Raw genomic sequence first — 17,880 nt, forward strand, 5'->3', positions numbered from 1 at the left:
TCTGACAAAACTTAAGGCTGTTAGAGCAATTTAAAAAATATATATAGCAAAATGTGCTTGATAAAAAAAGACCCTGGGGGTTAAGGGTTGGATAGTTCCATATAGCCTGGGGGTAAAAGGGTTAAATGATATAATATTGTTTTATTATAGTATTTATTTATCTTATCTTTGTTATCTTCAGAAGGATTTGTGTTTGTATATCTCAATGTTTGCATGTTGAACGTTTGTAACTTCTTTTACTGACCTGAATGACGGTTACTGTCTTCGAAGCTGCTATGTGAACGGCAGTGTTTCCTTTCTTGTCGGGCATGTCGACCAGTGCACCGGCTGCTATGAGGGCACTTATAGTTTTGTCGTTTTCGTTTTCCGTGGCGACGTGCAGAGGATAGAGTCCTTCGCCTTCTTCCGGGCAGTTGAGCTCACTGTAGATCAAATTAAAAAAGGTGTACTGTATTGTTAAAAAGGTAGTTTTTGAAATGCTAGCTAAGCTACTCTTACTAACGTTTAAGATACTGAACCAAAATATCTAAAAGAATGCCTGAATAAACTAGAACTAGAAACAAATGTTAACATAAGACACATGAGTGACAAACATAGGCTATCTGAACCAAGAACAAATTTTAAATTTGGTGAAAGGGCTTTTAGCTACTGTGCGCCTAGACATTATAATAAACTGCCAACTGAAATGAAGGACCTAAAGGGAGCAATTGAATTTAAGAAGAAACTAAAGACATTACTTTTCACAAGATCATATGATTTGGAAGATGCTACAATCAAAGAATTGTATAAGTTATAATGAAAATGTTTCGTTAGATGATTAATATGGACCCACCCGAGAAGTAGTTCACTCGACTTCAGTGGAGGGCTGGATTTAAACCCAAAACAAGTAAACAAGTAAACAATAGAGTACACAATAAAAGCTTAATCAATATTACTTGTGGAATGATCTTCCTAATCAGTTAGTTGAATCGGTGGAACTTCAAAAGTTCAAAAGTTTGCAGCGAATGTTTCATGTTCAACAGGATAACATACATCTCTTTTAATAGTTTATTTATGGTAGATCTATCTTAATGTTACTGTTCTTAAAATATGTTATTTTAATTGTTAATTACTTCTCTTTTACTTTATTTATTTCCTCATTTCCTTTCCCCACATGGTTATTTTTTCCTGTTGGATTCCTTGGGCTTGTAGCATCCTGTTTTCCAACTATGCTTGTAGCTTAGCTAGCAGTAATAAAGGGATTTTGACGTAGGAAAAATCTATTTCTGGGCGAAGGACCTGTGCCGCCCAGTGAATAAGCTCCATTTAGCACTTATTCTTAGGTAATTTACTGCTAAATATACCAGAGAAAAAATGTAAAGGAGTGCTAGGTTAACTAGCTCGCTCACCTATTGGTGTCGGTATAAAATTGGGCGTATATTCCATAGGTCCCGCACTATTTAGATTAATCCACGACAGAGAACCCCAATAGAGGAGAGCCGTTCAACCTCACTCGGTACTACTACAATGCATCCGCTCAGAACCCAACTCCTTAGCACCCAAAGTTTGGGGACTCCAAGGGAGAGGAGCTGGGAGGGTTCACTGGGCGGCACAGGTCCTTCGCCCAGAAATAGATTTTTCCTACGTCAAAATCCCTTTTCTGGGCTCGAACCTGTGCCGCCCAGTGAATCTATACAAGAGAAAAATGTCACCAAACTTGCAAAATAAAGGAAAAAACATAAGCGTAAGAGAAATACAGGATGCTTTAATCAGATGAGTACCAAAAAACAATTATAAGGGTATCTTAAATATGAACATAAATCCAATAAGGTAGGTATAATAATGCCGTGAGTGATAATATATACAGATACTCAGGAGCATAAAATTTACAAATATAATAACAGTATTCAGGTGCGAGACCAACGAATACAATAGGGTATAAATGAGGCAGGTAAGAGGGAGAGATAAAGAGTCAAGGCATTAACCTGTGAGTTACTCGGGAGTAACTACGCTCCCTGCGGCTACTGTAGAAAATTTTAGGGCTTCCAAATGTTTAAGGTAGTGTTTCTTGAACACTGACGGTGATTTCCACCCTGTATACCTGGAAAGGTCTGTAAAATTCATGTGGTGAAAGAAGTTCACCGATGTGGCAACCGCCCTGATATCATGTGCAAGAGGAAAAGAGTCAGGGTTAGCTTGTTTAATAAAATACAAAATTTGTTGCCTGATCCCTTTAATAGTAATGGTACCGCCTTGTTCTCTAACGAATAGAGGCCCCGAGGAGTTAGAGGAGGTCCGGGATAAATAAGACCTAAGAGTAGTGACAGGGCACAGCGACGGATCTTGCGTGAGGGGAACAATTTTCCAGGAGGTCCATCTGTTTTGAGGTTCTTCATTCTTAGCCAAAAAGAATTTGTTAGGAGAAAGAAGGACCTCTCCTGAAGGCAGAAAGTCAATATGACCCGGGTCTCTCGACAAGGCTGCCAATTCAGAAATTCTTGCCCCGGAAGCCAAGCTCACTAGGAAAAGTGTTTTCCTGAGAAGGGGCATGTAATCACAAGAACTGTTAATGGTATCAGAAGCCAATTTGAGTACGTCATTAAGGAACCAGGTCACCGGGGTAGGACGAGTAACCGGTTTCAGTCTGGCACAAGCTTTCGGAATTGAAGCTAACAAAGAGTCGGTTAAGTCTATGTTAAAACCCACTAGGAAGATCTTTTTCAGAGCCGATTTAATAGTGGTGATAGTATTGGCTGCCAGACCTGATTCTAATAAAGATCTAAAGAAAGTGACTGTAAGGTTCAAGTTCATACAGTTCACGTCTGAGTCTATTAAAAATTTTGCCAACTTTTTAACTGCAGAGTCATACTGGCGGATGGTGGAATCCCGTTTATCCGATTCTAGGAACAAGGTGTTTTGAGGATCAATATTGGCACCATGCATAGCCGCAAACTTCATAAAGTCCATAAAGTTAGGGCGCTCTGAATGTTTGAGAAAGCGTACACAACGCGTGTTTGTACTATCTGAGACAGAACCGGATTGGGTATCGGGTGAGGGTATAGTCTCAACTCCCGCAGGAGAGGATACCAGTTGCTCTTGGGCCAGTTGGGTGCGACCAAGGCTACTTGTCCCTTGAAGGATCTCAGTTTGTCTAGAACTTTCAGCAAAAGATTCACCGGGGGAAAGAGATAAATCTTTTCCCAGTTGTCCCAATTCTGTGACATGGCGTCTGTGGCGTAAGCCTGAGGGTCTAGATTGGGAGCCACATATACTCTCAATTTGTGGTTGGATTCCGTGGCGAAGAGGTCCACTTGGAGACCGGGAACCTGAGAGAGAATCCACCGAAATGACTTTAGATCGAATGACCATTCCGATTCTAGAGGGGAGGTCCGGGACAGGGCGTCTGCCACTACATTCCGGACTCCCGCCAGGTGGACAGCTGAAAGATGCCAACGGTTCGAGGCTGCTAGGGAGAAGATGGCTACTAGAACATGGTTCAGAGGCCCTGACTTTGACCCGCCTCTGTTGAGGCAGCGGACCACCACTTCGCTGTCGAGGACCAGACGAAGGTGTTGTTTCTTGGGAAGAGCGAGACGTTTCAGGGTTAGAAGAACTGCCATGGCCTCTAGCACATTGATGTGAAAATGGCGGAACAAGGGAGTCCAAAGACCTTGAACTTTCTTGAGCTGAGAATAGCCGCCCCAACCTGATAAGGATGCGTCTGTGTGAATGATTAATTCCGGAGGCGGAAATCGAAGGGGATCTGACTTTGACAGACTGTTTGCTCTTGTCCAAGGAAGAAGTCTTTCCCGTAGAATGGGAGGAAGGCGGACTTTCCTGTCCCGGAGCTTCCGGTTCGCCCTCGAACGCCAGACACGATTGATATCTTTCAATTTTGCCTTCAGAAGAAGATCCGTCACTGAGGCAAACTGAAGGGACCCCAGAATCTTCTCTTGGAGTCGTCTGGAACTTACTTTGTCTTTGAGAAAGCGTTTGGTGTTCCTTGCAATCTCTAACCTCTTGGGTCTGGGAAGACACAGAGTATGAGATATAAGATCCCATTGCAGGCCGAGCCATTGGAACTTCGATTTTGGAAGAAGACGGGACTTCTTGAAGTTGATCTGGAAGCCTAGAGATTGGAGATAATGGATGACTTTGTGAGTTGCTTTTAGGCAATTTTGGGAGGTGTCTGACCAAATGAGCCAGTCGTCCAGATAGGCTACTACTTGAATCCCTTGATTCCTGAGTTCCTGAACAGCGACTTCTGCTAGCTTTGTGAAGATCCTTGGGGCAATGTTGAGCCCGAAAGGCATCACCTTGAAGGAGTAACTTTTGTCCCCTAAGCGAAAGCCTAGGTACGGACGGAAGTGTCTCGCTATCGGGACGTGATAGTAGGCGTCTGTAAGATCGATAGAGGTGGTGACGGCCCCACGGGGAAGTAAGGTCCGCACCTGCGAGACGGTAAGCATTCGAAACTTGTCGCATTGAATGGACAAGTTGAGAAGGGATAAATCTAGAATCACTCTTCTCTTGTCTGAATCCTTCTTCGGGACACTGAACAGCCGACCTTGAAACTTCAGATGTTTCGTTTCTTGTATGGCGTTCTTTTGTAAGAGATCCTGGACAAATTCGACCAGGTCCGGAGTGGAATGTTGACGAAATTTGTTCGGAGGAGGAGGTCCTTGAATCCAACTCCACCCTAGTCCCTTGGAGATGATACTGAACGCCCAGGGACTGAACCTCCATTTGTTGCGGAAGGCATAGAGCCTCCCCCCTACCTGCTGCACCTCAGTATTGGTTTGAGGAGTTGCCTCCACGTCCGCCTCGGAAGTTCTTTCCTCTGCGAAAGGCTCTTCCCCTGCCTTTGTTCTGGTTAGAGCCACGGTGGTAGCCTCTACCTCTACCATAACTCTGGGAAGAGCTATGAGCCTCGTAGGACTGGTTAAAGGCAGGGGAAGTGGCGGAGGCACCAGAAAGCTGGCTCTTAGGTAGCAGAACGGTGACATAGTCATCCGAAGGAGCCCGAGAGGTGGAAGGCTGTGCAGGGACAACAGAAGATGGAGGAAGAGGCAGCCGGAAGTTGGATGAAGCACTCTGTTGTTGCCTGAACTGGGTGGAGGTATATGGTCTAAGCTTCTTCCTACCCCGGGCTTGATAATTTGCGGGGTCATACTTGCGTTTAGGGGTCAAACCCCAACGGGCTTTAAGGCTCTGATTAACCCTAGTGGCCTCCGCCAAGACTTCCTCTACGAGATCCTCGGGGAAGAGATTTGAACCCCAACAGGAGGACCGGATGAGTTTATTAGGTTCATGCCTAATCGTCGCCTCAGCTAGAACATGCTTGCGACATCTGCGTTTAGCAGTAGCGAAGTCATACAAGTCATAATATAAAGACTGTAACGTAGCCTTGTTGAGAGACTTAAAAATACTCTCCGTATCGTAAGTCAAGGCTATCGACTCCGTGGATGTGGCCAGGTTTAGAGTACGGCCCACACGTAGGCGGGAATCATATTCCTGTTTAATGAGGGATTCCGGGAGACGGGGAAGCTTCTCACTAAACAAGACTGAGGCACAGTCTGCTGCAAGCTTGCCGGAGGTATGGACATTGTCCCAACACTCAATACCTGAGGGAAGAAGGAGGGAGATTGGATCCACCTCTCGGATGGGAGGCAAGGGCTTCTCCTCCAGAGCATATTGAAAGGCAAGCTCTGCCACCTTATTGACGCATGGAGTCAAGGTGTTCTTGTCCATTAAGAACATCGTAAAGGAGCTTTTATACGGCGTCAGCATGGTGTTAGTGCAGCCGATGTCATTCAAAAATCTGGCCCAAACAGATTGGGCTTGCTCCTTCGGGAAGATGACCGTCTCTTTGGGGACCTTGTCTAATCGGACTAAAGCTTCCTCGGTAAGTCTGGCATAACCATGAAATGGAAATGCCAGACCCGGAGGAAAGAATTCAAAGTCCTCTAGAGGACGAGTGCCAAGGCCCTCCAGAGTCAACATTCCGTCTGAGAACGGGGAATGAAGAGCCATCCGCCAGGGGTTGTTCTTGGCAAACGGCGGGAGCTTAGAGGCATCCGGGATGAGAGAGCTTTGGACTCTCTCCGGAGCTCCTTGCTCTAAAGCCCCAATTCTCTGACCGAAGTTAGAGAACATCGTGTCCATCCTCGACTGCATCTCCGAAACCAACTTTGCCTGCATCTCCGACACGATGCGAAGCATGGCTGATTCGGAAAGGCCCGGGCTAGCAGCAGGAGGGGCGGAAGGAACTCCCGGGTCGTGAGACATAGAGGAGGAACCAGAGGGCTTTGAAGACGGGTTCGTACAATGTTTAGAGCCATGAGAAGTCTTGTGAGGCTTGCGAGCTTTGGGTAAGGTCCTTGAAGTAGACTTATCCTTAGGGGGAACCGGGTATGAACGTTGAGACGAATCACGGTCCCCAGAAAATCCAAGAAAAGAAGAGCGATCAGAAGAAGAAGAAAGAGCGGGGCTGAGGATAGGAATCTCAGCGCCGGACACACCTGCCTCACTTACCACCCTACCTGTATCCGGCTCGTCTAGCAACATTGGTTCGACGTCCAGGTTCATGGAGGCAACATTGTCCTCCAGACCTCCGGTGGCGTCCGATGGATCTTGCTCTGGGTCGATGAGACCCGTTATAGTGGCATCAATGTGGGCAATGATAGGAGCTGCCACATGCCTAGCCACAGCAGCTGAAGACTTGGCGTTGGGGTAAACCATGGTGCAGTAGTCCTCAGATAGGACGTACGGCCGCTTAGACTTCACATTCCGGGCAAACCCACCAACCCACACCTTCAGTGTGGCCCGAGCCGCAGACTTTTGCTCCGGGGATGCCTGAAATAATAGTGGGAATTATAAAAGGGAGACTCCCAATGGTCCTTCAAGACCATAGATATCTTACTAATAGTAAATAAAATAAGAAGGCAATATAGCCAACGGGACTCACCGAGTCAGATCCAAGGGTAGTGATGAGGTCGAAGCAAATCACACAGTTATCCGGGTGCCATACCACAACGTCTTCCAGTTGAACCCCACAAGGGGCGTGAGATCGGCAGACGGAGTGGCCACAAGGCTGGTGCAGAACAGCTGCACAGGCCGGCGTCAGACAATGCACCATCTATAAAAAGAATAGTATATGAGAAACTGTAATTCTCTTAAGTAGGGGCGGGTCTGGAGGACCCGGGCCTAACATAGGTCTAACACAAGATTAGAGCTTAACTGTACTATTCTTTAAGTAGGGGCGGGTCCGGAGGACCCGGGCCTAACATAGGTCTAACACAAGAATAGAGCTTAACTGTACTATTCTTTTAAGTAGGGGCGGGTCCGGAGGACCCGGGCCTAACATAGGTCTAACACAAGATTAGAGCTTAACTGTACTATTCTTTAAGTAGGGGCGGGTCCGGAGGACCCGGGCCTAACATAGGTCTAACACAAGATTAGAGCTTAACTGTACTTATTATTATTATTATTTTTTTTTTTTTTTTTTTTTCTTTTTAAGTAGGGGCGGGTCCGGAGGACCCGAGCCTAACATAGGTCTAACGCAAGGTTAGAGCTTAACTGTAATATTCTTACATAGGGGCGGGACCGGAGGTCCCGGGCCTAAACATAAGTCTAACTTGAAACTAAAGTATAGCCATCCATTCCGGATGCAATAACAAGGAATGAAGACACATGGTGTCTGATTTCCCGGGGCGGGGTAGACCCCGGGCCGGGAAATAAAGGTATATTCAATACCAATTCCTTTAGGGACTCCGGGGTAGTGATCTGTCATATATAATCATCATAGGAAATGTTATAAAATAATAGGGGGGCGGAACTGTAGCTAAGAACTGCCAATCGAACCTGGAGGGTTTCGTATAACATAAGCCAGAATGAAAAGTGAATATAAAATAGGGTGCACCGGGATCCAACTCTGTTGACCGGTGGCCAACCAGACTAGACAGAGACTAAACCACCGGGCCACCCGGAGGACAAAGTCCATGAACACTTAACTACCCCCTCTAAAAGGAGGGAAGGCAACGGTCCCTTAGTGGAGGGGGGAGAAGCCTAGCCTCCCACCTAGCTAGAGGGGGAGCGTGGGGGAGGATCACGTGATACGAGGCAGCAGGGCTACCAACTGACGATCCCCAACCAGACAGATCAAACGGAGTAATGGCACAAATATTCATTATAATAATAATAATAGTGTTAAATATATGAATAAACACATAGAAAATTTTTGGGCAAGGCATGCAACATAAATAATTAAATCACAAAAGACACACCTGATGGCTAAAAATAACATTGCCGCCTTAGCAAGAAGGTCGGCAGCCATAGCGATACGTAAATGATATCGGCCCAAAAATTGAACCACGAGGATTCTAAACGCTAAATAATGAATATTCACAATAACAAATAATATTTGATAATAAAAATAATACACATAGTAACACCGCAAGTGAAAATTAAAAGCTCTCAAAAACAGGAGTACCAACTGTAGTGAAATCAAGCAAGATCGGTATGAACGAAGAGAATAAACTCCTATAATATAAATATTAAACGATCTAGGTTGCTCAAAACACAGTAAAACCCAGCTTGGTACTTAACTTAGACGGTGTCTCCTGGGAAACCGACGAAGAAGCCATAATTCACTAGAAAATAACCAAAATTCGAGAGCACCAGAAAAATGCGGGTTACTTTACTCGTCGTGCTAAAAGGAGTTGGGTTCTGAGCGGATGCATTGTAGTAGTACCGAGTGAGGTTGAACGGCTCTCCTCTATTGGGGTTCTCTGTCGTGGATTAATCTAAATAGTGCGGGACCTATGGAATATACGCCCAATTTTATACCGACACCAATAGGTGAGCGAGCTAGTTAACCTAGCACTCCTTTACATTTTTTCTCTGGTATATTTAGCAGTAAATTACCTAAGAATAAGTGCTAAATGGAGCTTATTCACTGGGCGGCACAGGTTCGAGCCCAGAAATAATAATAATAATAATAATAATAAAAAAACAATGATAAAGCATATGTGATGTAATGAATAAACATCAAATATTTTTAAGAACAATTTATATTTTTCCTAGCTATACAAAACTAAGTCATTTATATGGGTTACTCCTAGTCTCATTTTCTAAAACCAGACAATCGAAGAAATAGATTTGATTGCATTATGCTCCAATTGCTTATCAATTGCAAAGCACTCGGCGCATGGCGCCCGCTCACGACGCCCTTCACTCTTTCCTGGTCTAAAGACTTGCAGGACGGTTGAGACAGGATCTTTGATAAACGACTCAGGTTAGAAAATTACGAATAGTCTTTAAAGTTTGTAGTTTATTCCTACGTGAATAAAAACTCCTGAGTCCTTTAAATGGGAGTCTTTCTTAGGTGGGGTGAAGTCTTCGTTAAGAGGTACGCCCTTCCTCTCTAATAAATACAATTACTATTAACCCTTTAACCCCCAGGCTATTTGGAAATTTCCAACCCTTAACCCCCAGGGGTTATTTTTTATTCAAGCACATTTTGCAGTATATTATTTTTAAATGGCTCTAACAGCCTTAATTTTCATCATAGAGAGGTCAGGTTGGTCTCATTCTCTTGGAAAATGCCAGAAGTTTCTCAAAAAAATTATCAAGAATATGCAAAAAAAAATTTAAATAGCATTTTTTTGCAAGGACGTACCGGTACATCCATGGGGGTAAAGGGATGAGTTTTGTGAAACGTACCAGTACGTCCTTTGGGGGTAAAAGGGTTAAATAATAGCAGAATATCAAAAGAGGGAAATATTTGAACTGTGTAGCCAGCTCGTAAAGAAGCGAGGCCTAGGAGAAGGACACTTCAAAATCAAACCATTGTTCTCTGGTCTTAGGTAGCGCCGTAGCGTCTGTACCAAGGCTTTCCACTGTCTTGGGGTAGAGTTCTCTTGCTTGAAGGTACACTCAGGCATACTACTCTACCCTTTTTTTTTTCTTCCTCTTGTTTTTTTTCTTTTTTTTTTGCCAACATAGTTGGAGGGAGGTTATGTTTTTGCCTGTTTGTGTGTGTGTGTTTGTTTGTGAACTACTTCCTAGCCACAATTTTAATCGTAGAGTAATGAAACTTGCTGGGTTTAACTGGTATGTAAAATGCTGAAAATTATTAAAATCTGGAATGTCAAGGTCAAAGGTCAAGCAAAATGTCTAATTCACGTAATCAGCCACAAGTTTGGACATCGTTGTCACAGAGACTTCAAACTGGATTCACATTTGAGTGTATGAAAATCCATGCCAATTGATACATGTTAAGATCAAAGATCAAGGTCAAATTCGAGCTAAAGGTTGAGAAATAAGCTAAGGCAGTGGAGATCTGCACTCTACTGAGTGCCCCTCTGGTTCATTTCAGGTTTCCAACTCCTTTAAGACATAACACAAAACACACATTCAGCTTTTAATTCGCAACGTGGCAACCTTTTCCACATTTAAAAAACATGAAATTTCTCGGCTTGTTAGTGGCTTCAAACAGTTCTTCAGATGGATTCGAATCTCTGAAAAGTGAAGTAGGCTTCAAGAAACTTTTCTTTCTTGTTCTTTGGCTGCTTTCCATTTGGTAAGAGTAGAAGAGACTCTTTAGCTATGGTAAGCAGCTCTTCTAAGAGGACATTCCAAAACCATTGTTCTCTAGTCATTGGTAGTGCCATAGCTTCAGTACCATGGTCTTCCACTGTCTTGGGTTAGAGTTCTCTCGCTTGAGGTTACACTCTGGCACTCTTTTGTATATGTTTCCTTATTTCCTTTCCTCATTGGGGTAATTTCCCTATTGGACCCCTTATAGGATTTGTGGCATTCTGCTTTTCCAACTAGGGTTGTAGATTAGCTAGTTATAACAATAATAATAACTATACAGTAAATGTATTTTAGTTTCTGGAAATTTACATAATAGTTTTTACTTGTCCCTTTTAACCAACAAAGCTGTTATTCTCTATTCATGATTAGTACATCATCGAAAAAACAAAAAGTTGGGGAGCGGGTCATTGTTTTAGTGTCTGACATCTCCATAAAAATCACAAATTTTAAGTAATTTGTATTTTTCCTAACAGTACTTACCTGGAACTACTTTCTTAGGAGTATCTGGGATCTCCTCCCAACCGACCAGAGTTTTGTGTAGTTTACCCTACTCCCGTTTTCTGTGAGGGTTAACCTCAGGCGGAGTGATACGCGCCCTGATAGTTATTTGATCTACCTAAGTTGTCATAAAACGTCACTTTCTTAAGGAGAGGGGATTTTGCCCTGACACTGAAGTTACGGAATTGAATTTTGACCAGAAAAACTTTTTTATTCATCAGTACATGTATAGTTTTCTGAAGGGATTTCTATCATCCCTTGATAAACCAAAGAACTGTGCAAAAGCTACAGAATCTTTTACCCTATAAATGTGATTAGTATCTTAAGAATTGCACTTGGAATTGCAGTAGGCATTAAATGCACAAACTGAAGAATGTCGTTGTCAACGTCACAACAGCTTTCTAAGGCATTCAGCAGCTTTCGCAAAATCTATCGAAACTCAGCAACATTCATAAAAGACATTTAACTACTTTAAATAAAGATACATACATACATATACCAAGGCACTTCCCCCAATTTTGGGGGGTAGCCGACATCAACAAATGAAACAAAACAAAAAAGGGGACCTCTACTCTCTACGTTCCTCCCAGCCTAACAAGGGACTCAACCGAGTTCAGCTGGTATTGCTAGGGGTGCCACAGCCCACCCTCCCCCGTTATCCACCACAGATGAAGCTTCATAATGCTGAATCCCCTACTGCTGCTACCTCCGCAGTCATCCAAGGCATTGGAGGAAGCAGCAGGGCCTACCGGAACTGCGTCACAATCGCTCGCCATTCATTCCTATTTCTAGCATGCTCTCTTGCCTCTCTCACATCAATCCTCCTATCACCCAGAGCTTCCTTCACTCCATCCATCCACCCAAACCTTGGCCTTCCTCTAGTACTGCTCCCATCAACTCTTGCATTCATCGCCTTCTTTAGCAGATACTTGTAATCTTTCCCAATATCATAAATTCTTTATGAATTGAATAACAAGTAAATTGTGATGCACTCAAAGTAGCTGAAGCCGTCTTGTTTGGAGAAAATTATCCATTCAATTTATATTATTATTCAGATAAAATTCCAGGAGTATTTCTTGTGCATCTCCAACCAGACATCCCCTTTCCTTTACGATCAAAACATTCCGTGTGACTTTATCCGTAAACATTAAATAATAATTTTCTAGTAATGTCAATACAGGGTTTTACCAAAACAAGAAATATCAACGATTTGTTATTGAAACGTTTCAATTGGTTTGAAATGTTTCAAATTGGTTTGAGACATTAAAATTGGTTTGAAACATGTTTCAATTTATTTGAATTGGATTTTAACTAGTTTCAATTGGTTTGATACTTGGCGAAGAGCTCTGCTCCACATGGGCTTGGACTGAATCTGTTTTGTAAATCTCTTCTATGTAAATATGTAATCCAATACACTATTATTATCAGTATTATTATTAATTATTATTATTAATAAAAATATCATCAGATTTGAATTGGTTTGAAATACATTTCCTTTAGTTTGAAAAGCATTACAAAATCAAGTTTTTACCGGAAATACTGTAAAAGATATGTTATTTTTATTAATAAAATAAATTTTTGAATATACTTACCCGGTGATTATATAAGCTGCAGCTCTGCTGCCCGACAGAAAAACTCTACGTTCAAAATACGCCAGCGATCGCTATGCAGGTAGGGGGTGTACATCAACAGCGCCATCTGTCGAGAAGGTACTTAGTACTCCATGTAAACACAGAACCAATTTTCTCCTCGGTCCACTGGGTCTCTATTGGGGAGGAAGGGAGGGTCCTTTAATATATAATCACCGGGTAAGTATATTCAAAAATTTATTTTATTAATAAAAATAACATTTTTCAATATTAAACTTAGCCGGTGATTATATAAGCTGATTCACACCCAGGGGGGTGGGTAGAGACCAGCATTACTTGTTTACATTATTATGAGCTAAGTATTTTGTATTTCATTTTAGCAGTTATTCAAAATAACAAACATAAAATAAATAAGTACCTGGTAAGGAAGTCGACTTGAACAATTACTCTGCCTTTTTAAGTATGTCTTCCTTACTGAGCCTCGCGATCCTCTTAGGATGCTGAGCGACTCTTAGGAGCTGAAGTATCAAGGGTTGCAACCCATACTAAAGGACCTCATCAAAACCTCTAATCTAGGCGCTTCTCAAGAAAAGAATTTGACCACCCGCCAAATCAACCAGGATGCGAAAGGCTTCTTAGCCTTCCGGACAACCCAAAAAACAACAATAAAAAACATTTCAAGAGAAAGATTAAAAAGGTTATGGAATTAGGGGAATGTAGTGGTTGAGCCCTCACCCACTACTGCACTCGCTGCTACGAATGGTCCCAGGGTGTAGCAGTTCTCATAAAGAGACTGGACATCTTTAAGATAAAAAGACGCGAACACTGACTTGCTTCTCCAATAGGTTGCGTCCATTATACTCTGCAGAGATCTATTTTGTTTAAAGGCCACTGAAGTTGCGACAGCTCTAACTTCATGTGTCCTTACCTTCAGCAAAGCATGGTCTTCCTCATTCAGATGGGAATGAGCTTCTCGTATCAACAGTCTGATATAATAGCAAACTGCATTCTTAGACATAGGTAAAGAAGGTTTCTTAATAGCACACCATAAAGCTTCTGACTGTCCTCGTAAAGGTTTAGTTCGTCTTAAATAGAACTTAAGAGCTCTAACAGGGCATAAGACTCTTTCTAGTTCATTTCCAACCAAATTAGAAAGGCTTGGAATATCGAACGATTTCGGCCAAGGACGAGAAGGTAGTTCGTTTTTGGCTAGAAAACCAAGCTGTAAAGAACATGTAGCCGTTTCAGATGAAAATCCGATGTTCCTGCTGAAGGCGTGTATCTCACTGACTCTTTTAGCTGTTGCTAAGCAGACGAGGAAAAGAGTCTTTAAAGGAGGCTGATTGTAGTGGCTCGAACCTTTCTGACATAAGGAATCTTAGTACCACGTCTAAATTCCAACCTGGTGTGGCCAAACGACGCTCCTTCGAGGTCTCAAAAGACTTAAGGAGGTCCTGTAGATCTTTGTTGTTAGAAAGATCTAAGCCTCTGTAACGGAAGACTGCTGCCAACATGCTTCTGTAACCTTTGATCATGGGAGCTGAAAGAGATCTTTCCTTCCTCAGGTATAATAGGAAGTCAGCTATTTGGGTTACAGAGGTACTGGTTGAGGATACTGATACCGACTTGCACCAGCTTCGGAAGACTTCCCACTTCGACTGGTAGACTCTAAGAGTGGATGTCCTCCTTGCTCTAGCAATCGCCCTGGCTGCCTCCTTCGAAAAGCCTCTAGCTCTCGAGAGTCTTTCGATAGTCTGAAGGCAGTCAGACGAAGAGCGTGGAGGCTTGGGTGTACCTTCTTTACATGTGGCTGACGTAGAAGGTCCACTCTTAGAGGAAGAGTTCTGGGAACGTCCACCAGCCATTGAAGTACCTCGGTGAACCATTCTCTCGCGGGCCAGAGGGGAGCAACTAACGTCAACCTTGTCCCTTCGTGAGAGGCGAACTTCTGCAGTACCTTGTTGACAATCTTGAACGGGGGGAATGCATAAAGGTCTAGATGGGACCAATCCAGTAGAAAAGCATCTATATGAACTGCTGCTGGGTCCAGGATTGGCGAGCAATAATTTGGGAGCCTCTTGGTCATCGAGGTTGCAAAGAGATCTATGGTAGGTTGGCCCCATGTGGCCCAAAGTCTCTTGCACACATTCTTGTGTAGGGTCCATTCTGTTGGGATGATTTGACCCTTCCGACTGAGGCAGTCCGCCATGACATTCATGTTGCCTTGAATGAACCTCGTTACTAGAGAAAGGTTTAGATCTCTTGACCAGGTGAGGAGGTCCCTTGCGATCTCGTACAATGTCATAGAATGGGTCCCTCCTTGCTTGGAGATGTACGCCAAGGCCGTGGTGTTGTCTAAGTTCACCTCCACCACCTTGCCTAGAAGGAGGGACTTGAAGCTTTTCAAGGCCAGATGAACTGCCAGTAGCTCCTTGCAGTTGATATGTAACGTTCTTTGATTCGAGTTCCAAGTTCCCGAGCATTCCCGACCGTCTAATGTCGCACCCCAGCCCGTGTCCGATGCGTCCGAGAAGAGAACGTGGTTGGGGGTCTGAACAGCCAGGGGCAGACCCTCTCTGAGGTAGATGTTGTCCTTCCACCAAGTCAGTGATGACTTCATCTTCTCGGAAATGGGGATCGAGACCGCTTCTAGCGTCTTGTCCTTTCTCCAGTGAACAGCTAGGTGAAATTGAAGGGGACGGAGGTGCAGTCTCCCTAACGCAATGAACTGGTCCAGGGATGAAAGCGTCCCTATCAGACTCATCCACTGTCTGACTGAACATCGGTCCTTCTTTAGCATGTTCTGGATGCATCCTTGGGCTTGACTTGTTCTGGGGGCCGACGGAAAAGCCCGAAAAGCTTGACTGTGAATCTCCATCCCTAAGTACACTATAGTTTGGGATGGGACCAGTTGGGACTTTTCCATATTGACCAGGAGACCCAATTCCTTGGTCAGATCTAGAGTCCACTTTAGATTCTCCAGACAGCGACGACTGGAAGAAGCTCTTAGAAGCCAGTCGTCCAAATAGAGGGAGGCTCTGATGTCTGCTAAATGCAGGAATTTGGCAATATTCCTCATCAGTTTCGTAAAGACAAGAGGCGCCGTGCTTAGGCCAAAGCACAGGGCTTGAAATTTGTAGACAACCTTCCCGTAAACGAACCTTAGAAAAGGTTGGGAATCTGGGTGGATGGGGACGTGAAAGTAAGCGTCCTTTAGGTCTAAAGAGACCATCCAGTCTTCCTTCCTGACCGCTGCTAGAACAGACTTTGCCGTCTCCATGGCGAACGTCTGCTTTGTGACAAAGACATTCAGAGCACTGACGTCTAGCACCGGCCTCCACCCTCCTGTCTTCTTTACCACTAAGAAGAGACGGTTGTAGAAGCCCGGGGATTGATGGTCCCGGACTTTGACTACCGCTCCCTTTTCTAGTAAGAGAGACACCTCTTGCTTCAAAGCTAGTCTCTTGTCCTCCTCTCTGTACCTGGGAGAGAGGTCGATGGGAGACGTTGCTAGAGGGGGTTTGCGTACAAACGGGATCTTGTACCCTTCTCTGAGCAACTTCACAGATTGTGCATCTGCGCCCCTGTTCTCCCAGGACTGCCAGTAGTTCTTGAGTCTGGCTCCCACTGCTGTCTGAAGAAGGTGGCAGTCAGACTCTGCCTTTAAAGGACTTGGTACCTTTCTTCTTAATCCCACGTCTCCCTTCGGCACGAGCACCTCCTCTGCTGGAGGCTCTGCCACGAAAGGGCGGAATAAATCTGGACGCTGGAGTGTCCATCCTGGGTCTAGACACGGTAGGCAAAGGGGTGGCTTTGCGGGCAGATGACGCAACCAGGTCATGCGTGTCTTTTTGAATCAAGGAGGCAGCAATCTCCTTGATCAACTCCTCTGGGAAAAGGCACTTTGAGAGAGGAGCAAACATAAGTTCCGATCTCTGACATTGTGTTACTCCAGCTGACAAGAAGGAGCAAAGGTTTTCCCGTTTCTTGAGGACCCCGGAAACGAACGAAGCCGCAAGCTCACTGGAACCGTCCCGTATGGCCTTGTCCATGCAGGACATAATGAGCATGGAAGTTTCCTTGTCAGAAGGGGAGGTCTTCCTGCTCAACGCTCCCAAACACCAATCCAAAAAGTTAAAAACCTCGAAGGCTCTGAACACTCCTTTCATCAGATGGTCTAAGTCTGAAGGAGTCCAACAAATCTTGGAGCGTCTCATGGCTAGCCTGCGGGGAGAGTCTACTAGACTTGAGAAGTCGCCCTGGGCAGAGGCAGGAACTCCCAAGCCGAGAACTTCTCCCGTGGCATACCAGACGCTCGATCTGGAAGCGAGTTTCACAGGGGGAAACAAGAATGCTGTCTTCCCAAGGTGCTTTTTGGACTGCATCCATTCTCCCAACACTCTTAAAGCTCTCTTAGACGAGCGGGCGAGGACGAGCTTCGTAAAGGCAGGCGCGGATGACTGCGTGCCTAAAGCGAACTCAGATGGAGGAGAGCGTGGGGCTGCAGAAACAAACTGATCTGGATACATCTCCTTGAACAGTGCAAGAACTTTCCTAAAGTCCAAGGAGGGAGGCGTGGTCTTGGGTTCGTCGATGTCCGTATGCGGGTCGTCAAAGTGTGCAGCGTCGTCATCATCAGAGAGTCCATCGTCTGAATACTGAGGAGGAAGCGGCAAAGGAGTAGGAATTGGCTGGTCAGCTGAGTCCGGCAGCACGGGTGCATGCGTGACTGCACTGGACGCAACGTCATGGAACTGTTGGCCAGTCTGTGAGCTGGCAACAACCATAGCAGCGCGGGAGCGCAAAGCGTCTACTCCTGACTGTCTAGTTTGCTGTGGGCGAGTAGTGGTAACCACACTGGGTTGCGGAGGTTGACGCACCGCGTCAAAACAAAACAACTTAGGTTGTTGTTGTAACTCGCGAACGTCAACGGAGGGTTCCGTGCGTCGCTGAACGTCAACATGCGGCTGGCAGGGTACACTGCGCATGGGTGGCGGGACTCTTACAGCTGGAGTGCGGGAGAAGGTAGCCTCAGCCTCCACTGGACGCACAACCGTGGTTGGTTGTAGGCTAACGGGTGGTGCAGCGTCAACCTTCTCCGCACGAAAGTCCTGCATTAATGACGTTAACTGCGTCTGCATGGTCTGCAGCAAAGACCACTTAGGGTCTACAGTAGCAGGTGCGGCAACAGACGGTGTTACTGCCTGTTGCGGTA

At 44.7% G+C, this 17,880-nt stretch overlaps 1 protein-coding gene across 5 annotated transcripts in view; it reads right to left on the reverse strand.

The window, feature by feature from the left end:
- LOC137618772 (85/88 kDa calcium-independent phospholipase A2-like) overlaps positions 1-17,880 on the reverse strand; it is a 93,934-nt gene that overhangs the window by 46,674 nt on the left and 29,380 nt on the right. For all 5 annotated transcript variants that reach the window (XM_068348960.1, XM_068348959.1, XM_068348956.1 and 2 more), the window contains one exon: positions 245-422. In XM_068348960.1, coding sequence (XP_068205061.1) covers positions 245-422 — 178 coding nt within the window. The remainder of the gene's footprint in view (positions 1-244; positions 423-17,880) is intronic.

The sequence above is a fragment of the Palaemon carinicauda genome, chromosome 25, assembly GCF_036898095.1.
Source record: "Palaemon carinicauda isolate YSFRI2023 chromosome 25, ASM3689809v2, whole genome shotgun sequence".
In the NCBI taxonomy this organism is placed as follows: Eukaryota; Metazoa; Arthropoda; class Malacostraca; order Decapoda; family Palaemonidae; genus Palaemon; species Palaemon carinicauda.